General features: G+C 53.9%; 1 protein-coding gene and 1 non-coding gene across 2 annotated transcripts; both read left to right on the plus strand.

Moving 5' to 3' along the window:
* The first annotated feature begins 19 nt into the window (after positions 1–19).
* Positions 20–26,028, plus strand: DMTN (dematin actin binding protein). Its single transcript, XM_070794864.1, has 16 exons — positions 20–206; positions 11,906–12,112; positions 12,358–12,432; positions 13,171–13,326; positions 14,273–14,317; positions 14,657–14,756; positions 15,159–15,215; positions 15,467–15,619; positions 16,082–16,206; positions 17,299–17,404; positions 23,762–23,826; positions 23,986–24,034; positions 24,210–24,217; positions 24,401–24,466; positions 24,741–24,821; positions 24,947–26,028. Exons 2-16 carry the CDS (start codon positions 12,095–12,097, stop codon positions 25,058–25,060), a joined length of 1,218 nt encoding a protein of 405 aa, XP_070650965.1. The 5' UTR covers positions 20–206; positions 11,906–12,094; the 3' UTR covers positions 25,061–26,028.
* Positions 22,042–22,114, plus strand: TRNAG-CCC (transfer RNA glycine (anticodon CCC)). The gene has a single exon. It is a non-coding gene; the product is annotated as a tRNA-Gly (tRNA).
* Positions 26,029–26,414: the final 386 nt, after the last annotated feature.

Genomic DNA, 26,414 nt, shown 5'->3' on the forward strand with positions numbered 1-26,414 from the left:
CCAGCACTGAGGCCCCCTCCATCACCGAAGAGGAGGCAATAGGAGTCACAGCCGCCTCCTCCCCCCTCCCTGCCGCTGCTGCCTCCTCGGCTGAGCTGGCAGGTTGTCTTGGCAACGGGAGGCGGAGAGGAGATGCGCCGAGGGATGGAGGTGTATGTCACCGAGGAAGCCGCTGTGCTCCTGCCCCAGGCCCCAGGCCCTTGAAGGTACCAGAGACCCCCCCATCCCCTCCCCCTCCCCCTGCCCTTTCCCCTCGGCCCCCCTACTCTCTATCCAGTGTGCTTTTTTTCCCTGGGGAATGCTCCACTCCTATCCATTCCTCCTGAGCCACCTCATTCCAGGCCCCTGGCCCCAGCTGTCTTTCCTGGCGACAGCTCATTCCAGTCCTACCTCTGGGGACCCTGGCACCGGAAGGCGAATCTCCTGGAATGGGGTCTGGGGGAGGGGGTAGCACATGAAAACAGAGAAGGAGCCGAAGTAGTGGGAAAAAATGAAGAATTCTAAAGGGCTATCTGACATTTGGTCTCCTGGAGTGGGAGATGGAGGCTGTGCAGGACTAGGGTGGGGCCAGGGCAGTAAGGGTGGGGCTGCAGGGTCAGAAAGCTGAGAGGCCAGGCTGGCTGTCTAGAAAGGCCTGTTCCCCTCTGCTGGGTGTGTGGCCTGCTCCTGCCACATCACAGGTGCACCTCTTCCTGCAGCATCTCCTGGTCTTTTTCTCATGGTTCCATGGATCCTGTGTTTCTCCCTGTCTTCCCATTCCGCAGTACATCCAACAGCTAAGCCCAGATTCTTTCCACTCTTCCTCAGCCACTCAGCGACCTGTCGTCTTAATTTCTTTCTTTCTGGAGCCCATCCTTCAGGATTCTTTCTTCTCTGTCTCCCACTAACCCAGACACATCTCTCCCTTCCTGTCCCTACCTGTCCTCTCCTGCCCTACTCTCTTTGAGAAAGAAGTCCCAGAGCACACTCTCACCTGTCCCCTCACGACCCTCCCCCTGTGATTTTTCCATTCTGTTACCCCAGAGCCCCCTCCCCAGATTCTAGATTTCCCCAAGGACAGCTGATAGCATCAGCTGAACGGCTGTGGGCAGTGGTTACCAGGGCAACGGTAAGGCCTGCCTAGGTACGCAAGTGCACAGAGGTGGGGAGGGGGCAGGGCTAGGGCCAGGGTCAGCTGGCAGGTCTCCCTCACCTGCTCCCGGGGGTCACACGTGAACCAGACTCTGCGCTGAGCCCAGAGGGAACCAAAAGGCCAATGACAGGGTCCCAGAGTGGGGGGTGGTTTTCCCAGTGTCTCTGTTCCCACAGTTCTACGCAGGGGCCTGGGCATGCCCTAGCAAGAACTTCTCTTTTGAAGACCCTGCCCTGGAGAGAGAATTGCTTACTTCCCACGAACCACCGCTGTGCTCTATCCCCCAGAGATTTGGGTTATGGAAGGGCCAACCTGGTCTCTTGTCCTGAGGACCTGGTCTCCTGAATCCTCCCATTCTGTCCTCCCCAGGAGAGGGTTAATCCTCGGGTAACCAATTCTGGCATCCAGCCCACACACCCCTCCCCTTCGCCATCTATGGGCTTTCACACCCTGGGGGGTGGGGGCGGGGAGGGGGAGGCTGGGACCCCAGAGGCCAGGCTGGTGGTGGGTGATGAGTGGGAGAGACAGGTGCTTGGAGAAACCAAGTGTCATCACCCCTTCTGTGATCAGTAGAGCCCCCTCCCCTGTCCCCCACACAAACACTGGCTGTTTAGGAGGCTTGAGGGGCTGTGTGTGTGAGCGTGAGTGTTGCTGGGCAGGGGGTGGGTGTGGGAAAGGGAAAAAGGCCAGCGGTTGGCCGTGTCTGCTTCCGATTCTGCTTCGTCATGATGCCTGGTTAATGCTCCTCTTGTCTGAAATGGATTGAGCTGCAGCGAGCAAGCGAGGTGGAAGAGCCGACACACAAACACACACCCGCAGGCCAGCGGCCACACGCTATCAGCTGGAGGTGGGGAGGGTGCAGGAGTGGGGAGCTGCGGCCCGCCCTGCCGCCGTCTGCCTGGCCTGCCCACCCGTGCACACGCCCTCTTGCCTGGCCAGGGATCGAGATCCGGGATCAGCGGAGGAGTAGGGTGGGGGTGAGGGAGTGGAGGCCCAGAGGGTAGGTCCCCTCCTTCACCAGCTCCCCACCCACTCGCCCACCCCAAGCCGGCTTTTATCTGGTTATTTTTACTCCGGGAGAGCACGCTGGGTTCCTGGAAGAGTCTCCTATTACCTGAACTCTGAGCAAAAGCTGCAGCCCCGGATCTGCGTCTGCCCCGGCCGGCTTGGGGCCTCAGAGCATCTGGGCCTCAGTGTCTGGGAAGAGGTAGGTGGCAGGACCCCCGACATCTCCCCCGCATTCCCCTCCCCGCCTCTCTTCTCCTCTGTGGGCATTTTGGCCACAGCACCTGCCTAGAAGTGAGGTTCTGAGTGGGGGTAGGAGTCCCTGGGGAGGGGTCAGCTGTGGCCCCTTGTTCAGTGGGAGAATGGGCTGGACCCCAAGGCTAGCCGGGTTTGGTCTGATCTACCTCCTTCTGATTTGAGGGCCTGGGGTGAGCCACGGTATCACTGAGTAGCCCCCTTCCCCTATCTATGCTGGCCAGAAGTCCCAATGATGGTGGGTTGTAGGGGGTGGGGTGTCGCCTGGTTGGGTTGGAGAGCTTTCTGTCTTTGCTGAATGTTGGGAGGGGAGTGGGAGTTGCCGGTCTGCCAGTCTCCTGCCACCTTGCCGCAGATGCTCTTGAGAGGGGAGTAGTTCACTCAGAGACCTGAGTGCCATTGGTGTAGGGCCTGCTCCTTGGGGGAGGGGCCCAGGGAGCCCCCTTCCAGCCCTTAGCTGGCCAGACTAGGTGGCAGGGCGTGGCCACAGGCCTGACTATGGTGCTCTCTCGGTGGTGCTCTCTCAGTGCGGGCTGTAGAAATGCTTGAAGGGGAGGTGGGTGCGGGGGAGCTGAGCAGATGCAAAGGCACCCAAGGAGGATCAGAAGTACCCCCTTGCTAGCTCTGCCCCTCCCTCTGCCTGGCAGGCCAGGCTCCCTGCCCTTTAGGGGCAGAGTGTTTCCTTCCCAGGGGACTGGGTTGCCAGGATGCGAGAGTCAGGGGAGCAAGGACAGGTATGGGAAAAAGCAGGCAGTCTTGCTTTGGGAAGGAGGGGACGCGGGGAGTGCCCATGGGATGGGTAAGTGGGGGCTCTGTGTGCCTTGCCATGCACATGCTTGGGGAGGGGGTGTCAACCCATGGGGCGGGTGACTGTGAGCATGGAGAACAGCAGACAAGGTGGGGCGTGTGAGCGGGTGTCAGAGGTACCGCATGGCAGCGTGGGGGGGCCTTGCTGGGAAAGTGGGGGCGTGATCTTGCAAGCAGCGTGTGTTTGCTTTGCAACTGTGTTTCAGCGGGGGCTGCCTGTGTAGGTGAAGTGCCTGTGCCCCTAAGCGGGGGTCTGCGCTCCGTGCTGCCAGCCTTGCCATGGCCACATGTCCAACACCTGAGCCAAATTGTCCACCTGGGGGTGCAGGTCTGAGGAATTCCTCCTTCGGAGCTTATGCGTGTATGTAAAAACCAGAATAGGGATGCCCCCAGGATTCAGGAAACTGAATTTGGGAGCCCATCTCCCTTGCATCTCCCCCAGCCCTATCCATCCAGCTGGTTAAAGTGACACCACCACCTGCCAACAGGACCAGCTATAAATAGAGGCCAGAGCAGGAACAAGCTGAGGACCAAGCAAACCTGAGGGGCTGGGGAGCATAGAAAGAGGAGCCTCTTCAGAGCTGGGGGTGTAGATTGAGGATACAGAAACCCAAGAGAGAGCTAAAAGAAACCGGAAGATGAGATGCATATTTAAGGGAGGAGGAGGAAGGGGGAGCCTAGGGCCGGGCCCTGCTGTCATCAGAAGTAAGGGGCAGCAGGACCTTGAGCAGATGGGTTCCCAAGACGGGACCCAGATTTTGGGCCCTCCTGCCCCCGTGTGATGATGCTTCACCAGAGTGTGAGAGGGTGTTGTTGGGGGTTGGCATTAGAGGAAGCTCAACCCTACTCCTAGCAGATAGAGCAGGGCTTAAGAATAGGGTGGGGAAGAAGGATAAAATGAGAGGAGGGGAGTGGGGATTCCAACAGTCTTAAAAAGGTGCAGGCGCAGGCTTGGCCAGGATGTTTCTGTGAACCACCAGCCCAGGGTAGGGGGATTTGAGGGGCGACTGTGGGTGTCCCGCGCTACCCAAACACAGACACAGACCCCAGCCTCAGGGCCTCCCCTGTAGGGCCAGGCTGCTCTGGCCCACCCTTCCCCTCTCCACCCTGGGATGCTGTTTTGGAAACTGGTGACCTAGCTGGATCCTGCCTTTATTTCTGGCATTGAGTTGTTGCCACAGTAACTGCGGGGGTGGGGCCGGGAGGGGGAGAGGGTGAAAGGGAAACAGAGCCAAGGGAAGAAAGATGAAGAAAGGAAAGAAAAAGGGGATGGAAAGCAGAAAGAGCGGGATGGGACTCAGAAATGGGGTGAAGCAGGCAGGGACACTGTAAATGAAATTGGTGAAAAAGGAGAGGAGTAGAATCATGCCCACCTGACCCCCAACCTACGGGGACAGCCTGCCCATTGCGTAACCTGTTTAGCCCTTTACTGTCTGCACAGCCAGCCTCTAGCCTGGCTTCTCCCTGCCCCAGGGCACAGAGCCCGTAGGCCAACCTCCTCCCCCAACCCCCATCCTCTCTGTTCCTTGTCCACAGGCCAGTTCAGCGAGCCGGATTTTGGTGGCTCCGCAGTATAAGGTAGCGCACGGGACCCCAAATCCCAAGTCCATATTAAAGTGGGATCTTTGGGGACCCACGGAAAAGAGCATTCATTGGCTTTGACGCGAGATAGACCTGGGTAGGAATTCCAGCTTGACTTTTATGGGTAGGTGCGGGGGTAGGGGCGGGGGGAGTTGGCAAGTCAATCTCTCAGCCGTATTCTCATCGCCTAATGGGGAGACGTAAGCGTGTGTGAAGCTAGAGAGGATGGGTGCAAGTCCCTGGCCCAGAGCAAGTGGTGGTTGGTTTAGAATGTGGGCGGGGGAAAGCTGACTAGAGGATCCAAACCTCGGGTCGAGCCTCCGTTTCTCAAAGTCCAGGGAGCCGAGGCAGGTTCAGCTACTACCTGGAACCGGCCCCCGCGAGGATGGGTGGGCGGGCCTTATCACCCAGGCCAAGCGGCTCTAGTTGCTATGGAGACGGGGCGGGCGGTGTGAGGTGGAGCCGGGCTGGGGGCTCAGATAAGGCGCAGCTGCACAGCTTGGGGAGGGTGGGGCGGAGATGGAAGGACTGGGAGCCGCGGCCCAGCTGAGATGGCCCTTCCGCCACCTGGGCTGGCCTTCCTCCTCGGCGCTTTCCCTTTCCTCTCATTGCGCCCTCCCTTCCTGCTGCAGCCTGCCCTCTTGGTCTGTACACCAGAGGCAGCCCGGACCTGGGAGTGCACGTGCATAGACGAGGGGTGTGCACCGGTTGGGAGCAGGCGCCGATCGAGCAGGGGCAGCTGGTGCGGACGCGCGAGGAAACTGGCTTTGGGAGGGGCTACGCGTGGGTGGAGTAAGCGGTTCGCGGTCATAAAACGTGATTTGAGAGAAGCTACGAAAACACTCCCTCCGTCCCTCCCTTCCCCCTCGCCCTTCCCTCCCCCCACGCCCCTACTCCACCCCGAAACATTTTCTCTGCTGGCTTAATATTTCACTAGTAAGACCTTCACTCCTTCAGGTTAGTCCCGAATTAACATGCCAGGTTCCCGAAAGGGTAAGATATTAACCATTGCCGCAGGGTGCTTTCCAACACACCAGGCGCTGTGGAGAAAGAAGGTGACTCAGAGCAGAAAGCGAAGAGACCCAGCCCAAGGGATGAGGCGGATGCTGTGCAGAAGGGGCTGGGGCCAGAGCGGGGACATCGTTATTCTGAATCATTTGAGTGGCTGCGCCTGTAGGACCGTGTTCGTGCAGGGGAGAGTGGGGCGTCTCAGTTCAAGACCTTGTAACCTGTGACCTGGTTCACGGTGGCCCTCTTCCCTCCCTCTCTGGGCAGTAACCACTCTGATGGGCAGTCACTGCCCCATGCTGTAGCCACCCGCAAATGGTGTTCAAGGGAAGGTTGCCTGGGCCACCCCCAGCTTCAGCCTGAGGCTCCAGGACACGTAGAAGGTCTGTTCTCCCAGATGCTCAGCTGTCCACAGGCCCCACCATGACCCTTACAGTCCTTTCTACTCTCTTCAGCCTCTGTCTAACCCACCTGGGCTTACCTGGTGGCTCAGATGGTAAAGAATCCTCCTGCAGTGCAGGAGACCAGGGTTGCATCCCTGGGTGGGGAAGATCCCCTGGAGGAGGAAATGACAACCTACTCCAGTATTCTTGCCTGGAGAATCCCATGGACAGAGAAGCCTGGCGGGCTACGGTCCATGGGGTCACAAAGAGTCTGACACTACTGAGAGACTAACACAACTGAGAGACTAACCCTTTCACTTTCAACCCTCGTGTTGGGTCTACATATGGCCTTCTCTCAATTTTCTTGGGAAAATAGAAGCCTCCTGATTGGGATCTGCTACTGCTACTGCTAAGTTGCTTCAGTCGTGTCCGACTCTGTGCGACCCCATAGACAGCAGCCCACCAGGCTCCGCCGTCCCTGGGATTCTCCAGGCAAGAACGCTGGAGTGGGTTGCCATTTCCTTCTCCAATGCATGAAAGTGAGAAGTGAAAGGGAAGTCGCTCAGTCGTGTCCGACTCTTAGCGACCCCATGGACTGCAGCCTACCAGGCTCCTCTGTCCATGGGATTTTCCAGGCAAGAGTACTGGAGTGGGTTGCCATTGCCTTCTCTGATCAGCTCCCTCTAAATGCCCCTAGGTTGCAGTTACCAACTTCCCTTTCTTCTCCTTTCAGAGGAGCCATAATTTCTTTCTCTCTACTCTTCACTCCCCACTGAGAGCCTTTACTCCTCACTCCCCACTGCTTACAAACCTTTTCCTGAAAAACCTTCAACCAGGCTCACCTCCTCCATAGTTACTGTCCTGCCTCCTGCCTGCCTATCACACTTCTCAGAACTGCCCCTCCCTGGCCTATGCCTCCTGGCCACCTGCACCCCTCCACCCTGCACCCCATTACTAACAAGGAGGCTTCACGCTTCCTTTGCGGATGCTCTCAGAGGCTGCCAGGCCTTGACAGCCAAACTGGTGAGCTGTATCTCCTGTACACACATCTTCCCTTCTCTGGGCAATGGACTCTGGGCTTCTCAACATTCTCTCTCTTAAAAAAAAAAAAAAAAAAAATATATATATATATATACACACACACACACACACTTGGCTGCACTAGGTTTTAGTTGAAGCATGCAGGATCTTTAGCTGTAGAATGTTCCCTGACCAGGACCCCAGCTTTGGGAATGTAGAGTCTTAGCCACCAGACTACTTGGGAAGTTCCTTCATGACATTCTTTCTCAACCCCTCTTTCCCTCCCCAAATGCCTTTCTTTCCAGGTGGCACAGTGGTAAAGCATCAGCCTGCAATGCAGGCAACTTGGGAGTCAGGGCTTCCATCCCTGGGTCGGGAAAATCCCCTGGAAAAGGAAATGGCAACCCACTCCAGTATTCTTGCCTGGAAAATTCCATGGACAGAGGAGCCCGGTGGGCTACAGCCCATGGAGTTGCAAAGAGTCGGGCACGACTGAGCACAGCACACACCACCCTTTCTCTCATATTTTTTGTACCTTCACTGTTTATTAGGTCCTTTACTGAAAACAAAGAATCACTAGGTATACCCCCAGCCCTCGTCTTCGCCCTCCCTTTCAGGCCATCTCCAGCTCCTTTTTGCTTCTAGTCCTCTAGGTACTTCCCAGAATGCTATTTTTGATCTTCTTTCTCCATTGGCAATCTCATGTGCAGACTACCACCTCTAGCTAAAATGGCTCCCAAATTTGTGTTTCCCGCTACTGCCCCCACCTCAATATCAACCTGGCAAGAAGTGAACTCATTGCCTCCCCTTCTCCTGTCACTGCCTGTCCCTCCTTCTGGTGGGGTTTCCAGATCCAGTTCTGTTTTGCACATTCTGCCTCTTCGGCCCCAGGCCCAAGTCTAGCGCCTCACCATCCCCTGCCTGGACTACTGCCATAACTTCCTGGCTGGTCTCTCTGTGGACCTGTCTAATCCATCTCCCAGTCTGCAGCCAGACTCATTTCCCCAAAGCACTGCTTAGATCTATCACTTCTTCATTTTGAAAAAAGTTCCTAAGCATTCCATAGCCCCAGTTGCCCACAGAATATATTCGGAATCCTCTAGTCTAAACTCAAGGCATCTACAGTCTGGTTCCCAGCCTCCTGCCCTAAAACTGTCTCAACCTCTTGAGCTCCACAGTTCAGCCATGTTTGCTGTCCCCAGACAGACATAGTGCTTCCCCGTGTCTCCAGTTTCCATCATGCTGCTATCTCTTCCAAGGATCCCTTTTTGGTTTTTCCAGGATCTCCAATTAGGCACCTTTCAAGGCCTGCCTTAAATACGTCCTCTTCAAAGAAAGGATTTTCTTTGTGGCTCAGTCAGCAAAGAATCTGCCTGCAGTGCATGAGATGCAGGTTCGATCCCTAGGGAGGGAAGATCCCCTGGAGAAGGAAATGGCAACTGACTCCAGTTTTCTTGCTTGGAAAATCCCATAGACAGAGGAACCTGGTGGGCTACAGTCCATGGGGTACCAAGAGTCAGATGTGACTTAGCAACTAAAACCACCAACACGTCTAAGAAAATTTTTTATTCCCCCCTCTTGATACTGATTTGTCTCTCCTGTGACCTCTCACAGCCCCTTATACCATCTTTTTTTGTTTTGGCTGCACTCCATAGTTTGTGGGATCCTAGTCCCTCAACTAGGGATTGAACCCTGGCCCTCAGCAGTGGGAGTACAGAGCTCTAACCACTGCATCACCCCTTATACTATCTTATCTGGCATATGTAACTGTTTGTTTGCAGGGGTATTATCTACACACATGGTCTCATTTCTAGAGGGGCAGCTTAGCTTCTTTGACTTATCATTCTATTCTCCATAAGACCACAATGGTCTGTGGTCATTGAAGAATAGGTGCTCAGAAAGTGTTTGGTGAATGGATGGATAAAACAATACACAACCCAGTGGGTAAGTGGATGTATGTATGTATGGGTAGGTGGATGGGTGGATGGATGGATGGGTAGGTGGGTGGATGGGTGAGTGCTTGCCTCTAGGACTAAGTCAAGTGTATGGCTATTTTGATACTGTCTGTTAACAAGGTAAAGATGAAAGAGGAGTGAGAGGGAGCTAATAGCTCTTTGAATATACACTAGAGTTTATTCTGGTCCTCAGACACCTAGTTAAAAGCATTACAAAGTAAATGTTAAGAAAGCAAGAGAAAGATGAAGCTCTGGAATGGAGTCTTTCCATGGGCACCAAATACCTAGTGTAACCCTGATGGTCGAGTCTCGTCTTAGAAACCCTTGACTCTAAAATTCCAAAAAGACTTAAGAAATGTGACAAATGCTAGCCTGTCCACACCGTGAACCTGACACAGTACTGGGAAGGCACTATGAATCATGCCAGTGCTGAAGACACAGTCATTTTCACCTCCACGATGCTGGACAAGTTTTTAACCTCTTTGAACCTCTGCTTTCTTATCTGTAAAACAGGTCAACCTTATAGGGTTGTTAGGGGGATGAAACAAAATAATCCTTGTAAAGCGCTTGTCAAAATACCCAGCTTGAGTATTCAAAAAAAATAATAGCTATTATTATTGTAGAAATTAGCAGTCATTCTATTTGGCAAAAATACATGTCAGGCAACATATAATCAAGGATTGAGATACATGGTCTCTTTTTAAGTTCCACTGGAATTCAGAGTAGAGTTTATCAGTGAGGACTAGAATAACTGGGAAGGTCTCCTAGAGGAGAAGTGTTAAGGATGACCCTTGACGGATGGGTGGGATCTGGGAGAAGAGAATAGTTCAAGGGCATGCACAAAAGTAGCGGAGTGGGAGTGAGCTGCCTATGCTCCAGGAGGCAGTTTGGTAGTGGAGAGACAGTGAGAAATAGAATGGCCTGATATAGAGTCACAGATAAGACTGGGAGCACTAATGACCTGTCTTTCATGACCTTCTGTGGCAGAATGGCTATGAAAAAGCCATCTAAATTCATCAGTCTTCAGGGAGATGGACATCATGCTGCTGCTGCTAAGTCGCTTCAGTCGTGTCCGACTCTATGCGACCCCATAGATAGCAGCCCACCAGACTCCCCCATCCCTGGGATTCTCCAGGCAAGAACACTGGAGTGGGTTGCCATTTCCTTCTCCAATGCATGAAAGTGAAAAGTGAAAGTGAAGTCACTCAGTTGTGTCCGACCCTCAGCAACCCCATGGACTGCAGCCTTCCAGGCTCCTCCATCCATGGGATTTTCCAGGCAAGAGTACTGGAGTCGGGTGCCATTGCCTTCTCCAATAGACATCATAATAGTTAACATTTTACATAGAATTTATATTTCAAACACTTCACATGTTATAACTTGCCTAATAATCAGAGCAACCCTATAACACAGATATTGTAACTATCTTCCAGTTTACAGATGAGAATATGAGTCACAGAGAGGGTAAGTAACTTGCTCAAGGTCACACAGCTTCTGAGTAGCCGAGTCTCCTCTCCCCAGTCATTCCAGTCCAGAGCCCACACTCTTAACCACTACGTGATTGCTGCCTCTTCCCTGTACCTTTTGTAGCCATCAGCTTTCTTCATTCTGTGGCTTACTGCCAGCAGCTGGAAGACAGTCTCACTGTCACCATCACATTGGAAACTCAGCCAGGCATTAAATGAATGGTTATTATGTGTTTGGTCCAGGGATGTGCAGGGAGGATGGGAAGATTGCTAAGAAAGTTACTGAGGAAGCAGATCTGGGCTGTGCCCCCAGGGGAACTCCTAATATTTGCAACAGATAGGACCCAGCTCCCCAGGATCCAGCCCAGAGGCCTTCCTGCTGAACCAGGGGGCTCTGGCTTGCAGCAAAGTAGTACCTCAGAGGGCAGCCTCAACTCAGGCATTCCAAGATGGTAGGCAACTGGGATGTGGCCTTGGTCCCCAGGCTGCTTTACCAAATGCCTGCAAGTGAGATTTTCGCTGTACCAGGACAGGCACAGGGGGCTGTGGCTCCCCTCCCTTCTCCACTGGTCAGGGATCCTACCCAGGGCAGAGAGACAGTTCCCAATCAGTGACCTGACTGCTTCCCATCAAGTTGCCTTGGCTCTGTCCTTCCTGCCTGCTGTAGCCACCTCATAGTATTACTAAGACCTTCTGTGTTAAAGCTTTCTGGGGTGGCAGGGGACTTCCCTGTCAGTCCATGGAAAGTTAAGCCTCTGTGCTTCCAACACCCGGGGCATGGGTTCCATCCCCTAGTGGGAGAACTAAGATACTATATGCCATACTGTGGGGCAAAAAAACAAAAACAAAAAAATCACCACACCTTTCTGGGCTATGAGAGGGTGTGGTACCTTGGACAGTAGGTTAAGAGGGAGAGGGGCAACGGCCCAAGAACAGAGCCAAGGAAAGGCCATGGCAAGGGAGTGAGACCCTGGGCCTGAAATTGACCATAGGCCGGGCAGGGCAGGTGTGAGGAAGAAGGGATGTGGAGACTGCCTTGGGAATGGCTGACCCCTGCCGTCATTTCCTTTCCAACCAGAGAACAATGGCTTAAAAACAAGTGCAGCCCGTCCGCTTTCCCGTCTCGCCGCCGAGGGCGACGGGCGGCTGGATGTCCCCGCGGGCTGAGCAAATGAGAAAGCCGAAGCCCTGCTCCCCGGAGATACGCTGGGCCAGAGGGGGCTGTCCTCGCCCCCGCCCTCGGAGATTACGGGTCCGACAGACCCGGCTGGCACGTTCTCCCTCCCCTTCCAGGCCCTGCACTCGGCCAGCAGCCTGGACAGTCACCGAGGGATGAGGGCGCCACAGCCCGGGGGAGCGCCCTCTCTGCTCTCGCGGCCCCAAGCGCGCAGCGCCCAGGAACCGGACAGAGCCTGACGCCTGCGTCGTCTCCCCTCGCGCACAGGATCCCGAGAGTGATCCGGCCGTCCACATCCTTGCTGCATGGAACGACTGCAGAAGGTGCGCGGGGCTGCACCCACGCAGGGGCAGTGGGATGCTGGAGACAGAGGGGCACGCGGTGGGGGCCCGGCTCCCTGCAGAGGGTCAGGTCCGGGAGTCAAGGGTGCCACCTGGTGGTTGCCCGTGGCACCGCACCCCGGAGCCCCGAGGCCTAGGGAAACCCTCCCCTTCCCCAGCCCGCTTGCTCCAGCCCGGCCCTGGCACCCACGCACATTCCCACCTGCCTGCCTTCTCGCTCTCCCCAGCAACCACTTACCTCCCCTGGGAGCGTCAGCTCCTCCCGAGACTCCAGTGTTCCCGGCTCTCCCTCCAGCATCGTGGTGAGTACCCGTTGGCCACCAGCGTCCTAAGGCTGGGAGGAGGGAGGAGTCCGGGACAGGCTGTGTGCTGGGCAGCTTCACTCAGACGACGATGGTCCTGCCAGGATGGCAAGCAGAGAAAGCCCCAGATCCAGAGAAGATTCCGCGTACCCCCTCCTGCTGGTCTGGTCCTGTCTCCTTGTACCCAAAGTGCTAGGTGAAGGATTATCATTGTTTTAAGATCACTCTAGCATCACCGACTAAATGGACATGAGTTTGAGTAAACTCTGGGAGTTGGTGATGGACAGGGAGGCCTGGCATGCTGCAGTCCATGGAGTCGCAAAGAGTGGGACACGACTGAGCGACTGAACTGAAAACCCCTTAGGGGCTGCCCTGGTGGCCCAGTCGGTAAAGAATTCGCCTGCAATGCAGGAGACCCAGGTTCGATTCCTGGGTTAGGAAGATCCCCTGGAGAAGGGAATGGCAACTCACTCCAGTATTCTTGCCTGGAGAATCCCACGGACAGAGGAGCCTGGTGGGCTTCAAAACATGGGGTCAAAAGAGTCGGACACGATTGAGTGACTAACACTTTCACTTTAAACCCTTAGAATGAAAACAATAGAAATGTTAACTTATAGGAGCTGATCTCTATCTTGGCTGCCCATCTTCTTCCTAATAAATTGCAAATCGGGCTCATAAGGTCAGTATTCTAGATAAGGCTTTTGGCTCCTCTGTTCCATGGGTACCATTTCCCTTCAGGCCAAGATGGACAATCAAGTGCTGGGCTATAAGGACTTGGCTGCCATCCCCAAGGACAAGGCCATCCTGGACATCGAGAGGCCTGACCTCATGATCTATGAGCCCCACTTTACCTATTCTCTGCTGGAACACGTGGAGCTGCCCAGAAGCCGGGAGGTAAAGGGTGGGAGGGTCCTCTTGGATGGGACTCGGGGCAAGGACTCCCCCAGTCGCACTGGGTGGGGGACAGAATCCCTCTCACACTTTCTTTCCTGGAGGCCAGATGCCAAAACAAGAAAGAGAACCTGTGCACGGGAATCACCAGTCAGCTGGTGACTGAGTGTTTGTACTACAAAGCAGGCAGAGATGGACTGGCCTCCAGCCGGTTCCAGGTAGAGAGCAGGAGAGGCCATGTTTGAGTGGTAGCAGCATGGAGTGGGGTCATGTAGGAATGGGGCGCGAGTGGGCAGAAAGTGAGCACATTTGTGGAAAGCATGCAGAAGCCAGCAGCTCAGAGGCCGAGTTTAGCAGCCTGAACTTGGAGGCCGGAAGTCCTAGCTGAATGTGACCAGTGGGATGATGAGGTCTCAGTTTCCCCTCCTCCAAAATAGAAGTGATACCTTTGCCGGTCCACCTCACCAGGTAGTCAATGCACGAGATAACTCGGGACAGGTACTTTGCAAACTGTATTGGAGAAGGGGACTGTGTCATGGCTGAGCAGAGAGAGAAGGCCAGGCTATGGGGAGACTTAAATGCCTGGTGGGGGCCCTGACTCCATCCTGGATACTGTGGGTCTTGTCCCTTCCCGTCGTTGCTCAGCTCTGGGATCAGGGCCAGAGCCACCTTCAGCTGGCCTTCGGAGCACACGGACACTGATCCAGAATCCTCAGCTTCTTCTGCTTCTTCATGGGTCCTCGGGAAAGTTTTAGGACCCTCTTCAGGAAAGAGAGGGTGGAGGGCCAGCCCTGAGAGCTGCCAAGGACTGAGAGAGAAGAGGTGGCCCAGAAATCAGCGGAGCAATTGCAGGATTGGGCGAGGGGGAAGAAGTAGCCCATGTGGGGTCCTAGGGACGAGGGTTTAATCCCACCCTTGTGGCTCTGACCAGCCTCCTCTCCATTCACAGCGCTCGCTGTCACCCAAATCCACATCCCCCCCACCATCCCCAGAGGTGAGTCTGCCCCGCGCCTGACACTGGTCCAGCCCTGCTCTGATGGGGCTAACCCCTGCCCCACACACATCCAGGCTGGGCTCGGCAGAACCTAGGGGGTGATGGAATCAGTGGACCTTGTCCTGTCACTGGCCAGCTCTGGGTTCATCTGTGTCTGACCCAAGATCTCACTTAATCCTTTCTTCTGGATCAGGCACCATTAGTAGATCAAGTCCTTGGACAGCCCTCCTCTGCCCTGGGGTTGGGGGCGTGTGGGCTGCTAGGGTGGGAACACCAAGATAGTGGAAGGGGTGGGGTGGGGGCCTGGGAGCTGCAGTGAACCACACTTCTGCTCTGCAGGTGTGGGCAGAGAGCCGGTCTCCTGGAACCATCTCTCAGGCTTCAGCCCCGAGAACTGCTGGGACCCCCCGGACCAGCCTGCCCCATTTCCATCATCCTGGTAGGTTTTACTATTAGCGTGGCTACATCCTTGCCCTAAGACCTCTTTTTTTCCTTCAGGAACCCAATTGCCTTACTCTTAGTCCCCTATTCTCTGGAGTATATGCACACCAGCAGAACTGGCTAATGCTGGAACCCAGGCAGAGCTCCCAGAGAGGGTGGACCTGTTGCATTTTCCCTCCCACCCAGACAGAAAAGTGTGAAACGTCCCAATCCCTGAGGGAGAGACGGTTCTAGGATCTCCAGTTCTGTCTTGGCTCTTGGCAGGCCCCTGAGAACTTCCTACCTCCTCCCAATCCATGTCTCCATTCCCTCCTCTGACCCAGCCTTCCCGTCATCATCACTAACATCCCTCCCAATCATCACCGCCTCCTTCTCATCCACTGTTGCTCCCTCTCCACAGAGACCACTCGCCCAGATTCCAATATCTACAAGAAGCCCCCCATCTACAAGCAGAGAGGTGAGGGTTCCCCTGACAGACCAGCACTCCCTTTCCCACCACCTGCTGGGAGGCTGCACTGAGGGTGGGAGGGCCATAGGAGCGGAGATGTTCATAACATGCCCTGTGCTCTTCCTCATGTATTGCTGTTGTATCCACGATCTTACAGGTGTGAAGAGGGAGATGTGAGCGAGTGGGGAGCTGGGGTGGGAGGTGGCCTGCTGGGCGGGGTATGCCCGGGGCTGACCTTGACCTCCCCCTCACCCCAGCAGAGTCCACAGGAGGCAGCCCTCAGAGCAAGCACCCCATTGAGGACCTCATCATCGAGTCCTCCAAGTTCCCCGCAGCCCAGCCTCCCGACCCCAACCAGCCAGCCAAGATCGAAACGGACTACTGGCCGTGCCCCCCATCACTGGCTGTTGTGGGTAGGTGAAACTGCTGGAGAGGGGAGAGGGAGGCCCAGACACTGCCTCATAGGCCCGGCTGAAGCCCCAGGAACCCACTCCCATCCCCTGCATGAGCCCTCCAGGCTCCTGCTCCCCCATTCCCAGCATTCCCATCCCTCTCAGTGTAAATGACCCTGCTTGTTAGTCATTAATTCACTTTGCGTTCATTTCTTTCACTGCTTAACAGATATTTGTTGAATTTCTACTGTGTCCCAGGCTCTGTGATGAGAGCTCTGGAAAGAGAAAGAGAAATGAGACAAGGTCTTGGTCCCCAGTGACTTTTAAGTCTCGTGGGCATGTGTGACCTACCCAGCTTCACTACAAGACTAGAAAACATTGCTTTTAATGATTTGCAGTGTTCCCTTCAAGGTGCAGCCCTAGGGAGCGGCAAGTTGAGTGCGTGTTGATTGACTGATGTGCCTGTTTCCCTCTGCTCCCCAGAGACAGAATGGAGGAAGCGGAAGGCGTCGAGGAGGGGGGCCGAGGAGGAGGAGGAGGAAGAGGATGACGACTCCGGGGAGGAGATGAAGGCTCTCAGGGAGCGGCAGAGAGAGGAACTCAGTAAGGTAGTGTCTGGAGACCCCCACCCGCCTCCCTGTGTCATCCTGGGCTTCCTTCCAACATGGTGGCTGGAGAGGAGCGAGGCAATCTGAGAACCCCAAACTGGAAGCTACCAGCCCTCTCAGAGCCTGGCCTCAGAAGCCACGGGGCATCCTTCCAGTGTCTTCTGTTCTGATCTGAGTGACTTCATGTCTGAAGAGTATGGTGGTCAGAACATGTGAGGAGCTCCCCTTCTTTGCCAGGATGTCAGGCTATGCTTTGACAGGGACACGGGGATTGCATGTCACTGTGGGGGATGCCACTTATGATTAGGAGCAAAAGCACAGAAAAGGGTGGCGTGGACAGTGCTAGGCTTCAGCAGCCACAGTAGTTCATGGGACGAGGAGAAAGGAGTGAGGAGACTGCTGGCCTCCAAGCAGAGAGAGGGGGTCCAGGGAGTCACAGAAAGACCACTGTTGGTGACATGGGCTTGTGCTCTAGGCATTGTGGCCTGGGATGCAGAGGCCCCTGGGGCAGAGTTAACACCAAGCAGCTCTGACTCCTTGCTCTCAAGGGTGACCAGACCCAATGTGGCAGAGCTTCCCACAAGAAGGACAGGCTCCATGGGCTCCAGGCTACCACCCAGCCCCTCAGGAACTCTGTCCCCACTCCTGCCTGTGCTATCAGATCAGATCAGTCGCTCAGTCGTGTCCGACTCTTTTCGACCCCATGAATCGCAGCGTGCCAGGCCTCCCTGTCCATCACCAACTCCCGGAGTTCACTCAGACTCATGTCCATCGAGTCAGTGATGCCATCCAGCCATCTCATACTCTGTCGTCCCCTTCTCCTCTTGCCCCCAATCCCTCCCAGCATCAGAGTCTTTTCCAATGACCCAACTCCAAACCTTTTGGAGATGAGAAACAAGTCCAGTATCAGGACTTCCCTGGCAGTCCAGTGGTTAAGACTCCATGCTTCCAATGCAAGCATGGAGTCTTAAGTGAATCCTTGGTCAGTGAACTAAGATCCCAGATGCCATGCAATGCAGTCAAAAAAGTTAAAAACAAAAAGAAACAAGTACTGATGCCGCCTTGGATCCATCTTCCTCTCTCCTTCCCCAGGTTACTTCCAACTTGGGAAAGATGATCTTGAAAGAAGAGATGGAAAAGTCATTGCCTATTCGGAGGAAAACCCGCTCTCTGCCCGACCGGACACCCTTCCATACCTGTGAGTGTCATCAAGGGGGCTCAGAATCACCTGGCTAGACCCTGAATCAAATACTCCGCTGAGTCTGTCACATGCCCAGCCCTGTGCTACTGTGGGTGTACGAGATGGAGAAGATTCCGGTGCTGGCCCAGGGTGCTCACACCCTCCTTAGGGCAAGAGCACCAGCTATGGAACAAAATTAGATGACAAATAACGGCATCAGTTAAAACAGAATTAGCATATTTCATTTAATTCAACAAGCATTTATTGGGTGTCTACCATGTTCTTAGGGCTTCACTGGTGGCTCAGAATGTAAAGAATCAGCTTGTAATACAGGAGACGCAGGAGATGCCGGTTCTATCCTGGGGTTGGGAAGATCCCCTGGAGAAAGGAATGGCAACCCACTCCAGTATTCTTGCCTGGGAAGTCCCATAGATAGAGGAGCCTTGTGGCCTACAGTCCATGGGGTCACAAAGCATCGGACACGACTGATTGAGCAACTCACGCTTCACCATATTCTTGATCCCTGGGGATATAAAGAGTAAAACACTATAGTGCTGCCTTCTGGTAGCTTCAGGGCATGGGGGAGAAGTAACATGGAAACTGGGGTTTTAGCACAGCATAGCAGGTGCTGGGAGATGAGAACTACATTTGAAGTGCTTTGAAAGGATGCTGACAGGGCCTGGGTTCCAGAGTTGGAGTCTTGCAGAATGAGACACAGTGAGTGGGGGGGGAGGGCAGTGAAGATCCTAGGGATGGTGTGGGAGCAAAGGCCAGGAGCAGCAAACATCCAGCCAGTGGAGAGGGCCTCTGGAAATCTGGAATTACAGAGCACAGAGCCTGTGGTAGAGTGGCCAGGGCTTTGGTGCCACGGTGCTCATCACCAAGGCTAGCCTGGGCTTCCTTCCAACACAGTGGCTGGAGAGGAGGGGGGCAGATCTGAGAACCCCAAACTGGAAGCTTGAGGCCTCTCACTGCCTGGCCTTGGAAGCTGTAGGGCATCCTTCCAGTGCCTTCTGGTCAGAGCAGGTCATCAGGCCCCCCAGACACAAGGGAGAGGAAAGAGATTCTGCTTCTTGATGATAGGAACCACCCAAGGGCACACAGGCTCAGAGATGATGTTGCAAGCCATCTTTGGAGACAATCTGCCACCCTTTCCAGTTGTGTGGTTAAAGGCTAAAGATATTCATAGGCCAGGGAAGAGGGAATGAGTTTGAGAATTATATAGATACAGTCTGTATAGTAATAACCCAGAACTTAAAAATTTTCAATTTTACAATGGTGCAAAAGCAATATGCATTCAGGAGAAATGTCCAGTTTTGAATGTTGACCTTTTCCCAGGCTAGTGATGTGCAGTATGATGCTCTCTCTCTTTTTTTTTTTTTTGCCACATTGTGCAAAAATGGAGATCAAACCCACGCCTGTGCCCTCAAGAAGCCCAGAATCTTAGCCACTGGACCACCAGGGAAGTCCTACAGTGCTTTCCTGAGATGCTGGGCAGCATCAGTGAGCCATAGCTCCCAGTCAGTCACACCATCAAGACAGGAAACAAACCGTACACTTAACAACCATTCTGTACCCAGGGAGCTGTTCTGTTTCTCACTTTCAGTACAGTATGCAGTAAACTACATGAGAGATTCAAAACTGTATTGTCAAATAAACTTTGTGTTAGAGGATTTTGCTCAGCAGTAGGCTCCTGTAAGTGTTCTGAGCACGTTTAAGGTTGACTGGGCTAAGCTCTGATGTTTGGTGGGTTCAGTGTATTAAATGCTTTTTTTAAAATTTATTTTATTTTTGACTGTGATGGGTTTCATTGCCATGCAGGCTTTCTCTAGTTGCAGCGAGCTTGGGCTAATCTGCTTGTGGTGGAAGGGCCTCTCATTGAAGTGGCTTTTCTTATTGTGGAGCACAGGCTCTAGGGTGTGTGGGCTTCAGTAGTTGTGGCACATGGGCTCAGTAGTTGAGGCTCACGGGCTCATCAGTTGTGGCCCATGAGCTCAGTTGCCCCGTAGCATGTGGGAATCTTCCTGGACCAGGGATTGAACCGGAATACCTTGCATTGCAAAGTGTATTCCTAACCACTGGACCACCAGCAAAGCCCTGTTAAATGCATTTTGACTTACGATGGTTTATGGGCTCGTGACTCCATCATAAGCCGAGGAAGATCTGTAGAGGAGTTGGAATCAACAGGACTGAGTGGCTGATTGGATTTGGGCAGTGAGGGAGAGATGAGTGGGGGTTTTGCCTTGGGTTCTGGGTAATGACAGACCTGGGGCAGGTGTCAGGGGAAAGGCGAAGACACTGTTTGAGATATGTTGGGTCTTAAGTGCATGTAGGTGGGATGCTGAGTTTGACTGAGTTGGAAGCTTGAGGGGTGAGTCAGGGCTCAGGTAGAATCTTCAGCTTATATGTGGTAATGGGACCATGAGAAAAAGTCCCATTGTGTAGAGATAGAGGAGAGAAGGACAAGGCACTGAGGGCTTAACAAGGTTCACCAAGGGCTTAAGTGCTTGAGGAGCACTTAACTATGATCCCCTGGGAGCACTGGCTGGGAAGAAGTGGGGAAAGAGACCCAGTCTTAGGATGCAGGAGGCTGACCTTGAAAGGGTCTGGGACTTGGACCTGAGAGCAGGCCACATGAGAAATTGGGCAAAGAATCCGCCTGCAATGCAGAAGACCCGGGTTTGATCCCTGGGTTGGGAAGATCCCCTGGAGAAGGGAATGGCAGACTGCTCTGGTATTCCTGCCTGGAGAATCCCCATGGACGGAGGAGCCTGTCAGGCTACGGTCCATTGGGTCGCAAAGAGTCAGACACGACTGAAGTGACTTAGCCCACACGCACGCTGAGCTCAGGGTGAGGCTCAGTGAGAGTGGTGAAGGTTCAGAACAGTTTCTGCTGGGAATGGGGACTGGGCAGAGGGTTTAGGGTCTGTAGTGATACTCACCCACACGGGGTGGTGCTTCCCATAGCCTGTGGGCTGAAGGGCAGCGCAAGGTTGTTGCAGATTAGAGTTTTTTGTTTGTGTTTTAACAAGAGTTTTTTCTTCATATTAAATGTTTAAAGTATTTAATTAATTTATTTGGCTGTGCTGGGTTTTAGCAGCAGCAGGCAGGATCTTCGATTTTCATTGTGGCATGCAGGATCTTTAGTTGCAGCATGTGGGATCTAGTTCCCTGACCAGGGATCGAACCCGGGACCCTTGCATTTGGAGCATGAAGTCTTAGCCACTGGGCCACCAGGGAAGTCCCAGGGTTAGAGTTTTGTAAGGCACGTGCTGAGGGACTAAGTGGCCAGAGGAGCTGCTAAGTGGATGGAAGTGTGAAAGTAGAAGTGTTAGTCTCTCAGTCGTATCCGACTCCTTGGGACCCCATGCACTGTAGCCCACCAGGCTCCTCTGTCCATGGGATTCTCTAGACAAGAATACCAGAGTGGGTTGCCATTCCCTTCTATAGGGGATCTTCCCAGCCCAGGGATCGAACCTGGGTCTCCTGCATTGCAGGCAGAGTCTTTACCATCTGAGTCACCAGGAAAATCCAAAATACTCAAGGTTATATGCCCAGTCCGGAGAAGGCGATGGCACCCCACTCCAGTACTCTTGCCTGGAAAATCCCATGGATGGAGGAGCCTGGTGGGCTGCAGTCCATGGGGTCGGGAAGAGTCAGACACAACTGAGCGACTTCACTTTCACTTTTCACTTTCATGCATTGGAGAAGGAAATGGCAACCCACTCCAGTGTTCTTGCCTGGAGAATCCCAGGGACGGGGGAGCCTGGTGGGCTGCCGTCTATGGGGTCGCACAGAGTCAGACAAGACTGAAGCAACTTAGCAGCAGCAGCAGCATATGCCCAGTCACAGGTTGAAGGTCAGGGGAGACTGGGGAATGCAGATGCTGGAGGCCCCATGAGACTGACCAGCAGACATGCCAGGAATGTGGCTGATGGAAAACTTCAAACAAAGAAGGGCACTGTGACCCCAAAGTGGGATACCCAGGCTTCAATGTCAAGGTGAAGCCGCTATGGACAACAGGATCCAGGAACTGACCATTGGAAGGGGTTGCCTGCTGTGGAGCAGAAGTGAAGGTCACTGGGTTGGGGGACTCAAGGAACTGTTAAGGCTCATAGATGGCTGGGACATCCACCTGGTCATCAAAGTGATATTTCAGCTGGATGATATTTCAGTGTGGGTGGGAAGAGTTATGGTAGGCTTTTTTAGAGAATGTAGAATAAATAGTTAAGGCCTGAAGAATGAAGCAGAAAGAGAGAAATATCCCGGAGGTTGGATTCAGCCCTCATGCTCCACCAGGATTAACTAGTCAGGCAAAATTAGCTCTTTAATGTGCATTCAGCCTTGCAGAGTTGAGTAGCGAAACGCCTGCGTCAGCATCATTGTTGGCATCCCTGAACTTGTATGGGACCAATGGTCACATGATCGAGTAGATTACGAGCATAGCTGATCAGCCTTGACAGTTGCAGAATTACGAACAGGCTTGTCATTCTGACTTAATGGTAACATTGAAATTAATGGTCACTTTCAAACATAATCTATCTAGAAGTAATTAGGAGTGAAAACCTTATACTTGAAATTCTACTGGTCCATCAAGGAAGAAGTGCATACTTATTATCACAAAGGTGAAGTACTTCAGTAATGAATGAAGGACTTCTCTGGTGGTCCAGTGGCTAGGACTCCACACTCCCAATGTAGGGGCCCCAGGTTCGATCCCTGGTCGGGGAACCAGATCACACGGGCCATAACTAAAGCCTGGCACAGCTAAATACATAAATATTATTTAAAAATAATTAATGAGGGTTGTTGGAGAAGGCAATGGCACCCCACTCCAGTACTCTTGCCTGGAAAATCCCATGGACAGAGGAGCCTGGTGGGCTGCAGTCCATGGGGTCCCTAAGAGTCAGACACGACTGAGCGACTTCACTTTCACTTCTCACTTTCATGCATTGGAGAAGGAAATGGCAACCCACTCCAGTGTTCTTGCCTGGAGAATCCCAGGGACGGGGGAGCCTGGTGGGCTGCCGTCTATGGGGTCGCACAGAGTCAGACATGACTGAAGCGACTTAGCAGCAGCAGCAGCAGCAATGAGGGTTGTGAAAACAGACAGTTCTCTATATAAAAGTAAGAAGTATCAAGAGGAAAAAAATGAGGTTGCCCTAAACGCATTTTATTCTCACAAATTTCCAAATAACATATCCTAGAAGAATGTTTGAAGAAAACAATTATTCCTCACAGTTTTGAGTCTATCCAGGTTAAACTTTCACGCACACACACACAAAAAATGCTGGTCAAAACAATTGCTATAGAATGCCAGCAATGTCTAGCCTCTGGAGATGAAGAAATTTTGACATTAGCCCAAACAAAGAAGCTTTCTAGGAAACCTGTTACTGAAAACCAATTTTCCTGAATTATAAGCTGTAGTTCTTGAAAGCTTAGTGATGTTGAAAGTGAAAGTTGCTCAGTCATGTCCCACTCTTTGTGACCCCACAGACTGTAGCCTGCCAGGCTCCTCTGTCCATAGCATTTTCCAGGCAAGAATACTGGAGTGGGTAGCTGTTCCCTTCTTTAGGGCATCTTCCCAAACCAGGGATCAAACCCAGGTCTCCGGCATTGCAGGAGGATTCTTTACCATTTGAGCCACCAGGGAAGCCCTTAGTGATACTATTAGAGGTCTAATTGCAAGTGACATCTGACTTGGGAATGTCAAGCCTAAGCAACTGCGGTGCCATCTAGCAGCTGACAGTGCTGGGAGAATGACTGCTTCTGTTTTATGACATCAGGCATTTGAATTTGATTACTAACATTGCTAAACATAAAACTGTAATAATTTGATTCTTTGGACTTATTTTAGACTTATTTTTGTATCCCAGAGGTTCATCGTATGATGGTGAGCCTCATCACCTGGGGCTTCCCAGGTGGCGCTAGTGGTAAAGAACCTGTCTGCCAATGCAGGAGAGATGTGGGTTTGATCCCTGAATTGGGAAGATCCCTTAGAGAAGGGAATGGGAATCCATTCCAGTATTCTTGCCTGGAGAATCCCATGGACAGAGGAGCCTGGCGGGCTACATTTCACAGGGTCACAAAGAGTCAGACGTGACTTAGCTCATCATCTGACTCTGAATTTGAACACTTGGACTTTTGACCCAAATGTCTATTTTGCGCACGTCCGTTAAAGAGAGGGGAGGTGTCAGGGGCAGTTCAGAACTGCAGCATGCTGTCACCTGCTGCAGGTAACACGCAGGAGCTGGAAACCAAAAGAGGTCCACTGGGTTCCCCTAAGTCCCTTCTCCATGGCCCTGCCCCTGGCAGGGGAGGCCAAGGAATGACTGTCAGGCCAAAGGGACTGAATCGGGGCCTCCTGCTCTCTTCCAGCCTTGCACGCAGGAACGTCTAAATCTTCTTCCCTCCCCGCCTATGGCAGGACCACCCTGAGCCGGGTAAGGTCCCAGCACCGAACTCACAGATTGCTAGGGAAGAGTGGGCATGTGGGGCCTGTGAGGGACGGGGTACTCGGGCAGGCGGGGCAGCGGGCAGGGGGTGAAAGGGAACGATGCAGTACACTCCCATCTCCTCTGATCCTTTTGTGTCCTCTCCAGCTCCAGTCTACAGACTTCAGCCCATCTGGGAGTGAGGCTGAAAGCCCAGGTGAGAGACAGGGCTGACTTGATGCTGGGCAAGGGGCTTGAGCAGGCTCCATGGGCAGCCTGTGTGTGCGATGTGGGCAGGGCTCTGTGGCTGGAGGTGGGGGAGGCTGAACTGGCAGGTTGGAGGCCTGCTGACCTCAGAGCCACCTCTGAACAGTGACTCTTCTCTTCTGCAGGCCTGCAGGTGAGTGCCCTCCGGAGGGGAACATGTGGACCACGGAAGCCATGGATGGATGGGGAGACGGCAGTGCTGGGGGAGGGGGTTGTGGGGCCACGGAGTCACCTGGTGAGGCCGCAAGAAGCACATGAAAAGGCTGGGGAGGTCTCCTTGCCGCACTCTGGCTCACTGCGGCTTTGGTCTCCCCAGAATGGAGAGGGCCAGAGGGGGAGGATGGACCGGGGGAACTCCCTGCCCTGTGTGCTGGAGCAGAAGGTGAGGGGCAGGGGCAGAGGCAGGGGGTGGCGGGCAGGGGACAGAACCATCTCTAGCGGGGGAGGGCCAGCTTGGGGAGAAGCCAGAGAAGTGAATGCACTGAGGGGTCCTCTGGGCTGATGTTGGGAGGGGCAGCACGGAAATTGAATGGCAAGATGGCATGAGCCCCCACGGCCCCTTCAGGCTGATAAGGGGGCCTGGGGAACAGCAGGGGTAAGGTTGACAGGCACCTCTATGAACCTAATACTGCCCCCCTCTCCTCCCCAACCCCCAGATCTATCCTTATGAAATGCTGGTGGTGACCAATAGGGGGCGAACCAAGTTGCCTCCAGGTGTGGATCGGATGAGGCTGGAGGTATGCAGGGACAATGTGCAGGGTGGGTGAGGGGCTTCCTGCTGGGGAGGACCACCTCCTGGTCACTCGGCCCAGTCCCACCTGTGCCTCCTCCCCCTAAACTGCCACCATGTGTCCCCTCGCAGAGGCACCTGTCAGCAGAAGACTTCTCTAGGGTCTTCTCCATGTCTCCTGAAGAGTTTGGCAAGCTGGCTCTGTGGAAGCGGAACGAACTCAAGAAAAAGGCCTCTCTCTTCTGATCGCCCTCACCCACTCCGTGACTGACCCTCACCCCTGCCGCTTCAGGGCCCTGGAGCTGGGGTCCCAAGACCCCAAAGCATCATCTCTTGGTGGGGGGAGCAGGGAGGTGGTGCAGGGGTGGGCTTGGCTCCGTCACCCAAGTTGAGAGGGAGCAAGAAAGACCTCTGCCATGTTGGGGTTGTAGGATGTGGACTTTCTTTCCCATAATGAGCCAGGACAGGGGAGGGGGGGTCTCCTTCTCTCATCCCTGGTCCTCACAGTACAGGGCAAGCGCACGGACTCCAGCACACACAGAGTTAATGTTTGCATCCTCTCCCTGCCCCATGCCCACATGAATGTCCCAGAAGAGAGTGATGAGAAATGAACATGGCACTTAGTGGTCAGGCCTGTCTGCTGGGTGGGGAGATCTCTTGGGCCTGGTAGGAGGTCCCGTGAGGGTGGGGAGCAGCCAGGTAGGCAGAGAGCACCCCAGTACCCCATGTGTACCCAAGCACTCCTCTGCAGCTCACCTGGGACAGGTTCCCCTGCACCTGGGCCTCCCGTCTCTCAGCCTCCAGCAGGGAGGCCACCTGGTCTCCAGCTCACGCCCTACCCTGCCCTTGCGACCCCCAAGCTTTGAAGCCTCTTGCTCTAGCCCCGTGGCTTCCCCAGAAGCCTGTGGCATAGAGTGGAGATGTCGCCTATACAGACCCCCAGCCCACCATCAGCCTGCAGGCGCGGTTGGCTAGAATGCTGCCTTCTAGCATCCAGGTCTTGGGCGGAACTCATCTCCTTCGATGGGATGAGGAGCCAGGCTGAGAGTCCTGGCCATCGCTTCCGCCCATGCCCGTGCACGCCCCACCATGCTTTCTAAAGAATGTAATTTATTGGGGCACCCCCAGCTGCTTTCCTCACCTTACTTTCCGCCCTACCCTAATCACGCTCCCAGGTTTTCTTCTCTCCAAATACACATGTGTATATAATTATATATATTTTTTTGCCCGGGTCTGGGTTTTGTTCCTGCCCAGACCCTGAGATCCCTTTCTGCAGTGTGTGTGTGTGTGTGTGTGTGTGTGTGTGTGCGCGCGCGCGCGCGTGTGATCATGCTGAGGGAGGGGGACTCTGCTTGGAATTAAAAGGTTGCATTGGGGCCCCAAATCTATTTGTTCTTTATGAGCTTCCACATCGGGGTAGGAGGGACAAGTGATGCCAGGCTGAGAAAAGCCACGGAGCAAGGGTTCAAATGGGGGAAGGGGGAGGCAGAGCTGGAGGAGGGAGAGAGACGGCACACATACTACCCGCCCCCTATCAGGAAAGCGGGGGCAGGCTAGCAGTTCCTGTCTGCCTCCTCTCCTTCAGGGGCTGAGTGATGGT

Source organism: Bos indicus, chromosome 8 (genome assembly GCF_029378745.1).
Source record: "Bos indicus isolate NIAB-ARS_2022 breed Sahiwal x Tharparkar chromosome 8, NIAB-ARS_B.indTharparkar_mat_pri_1.0, whole genome shotgun sequence".
In the NCBI taxonomy this organism is placed as follows: Eukaryota; Metazoa; Chordata; class Mammalia; order Artiodactyla; family Bovidae; genus Bos; species Bos indicus.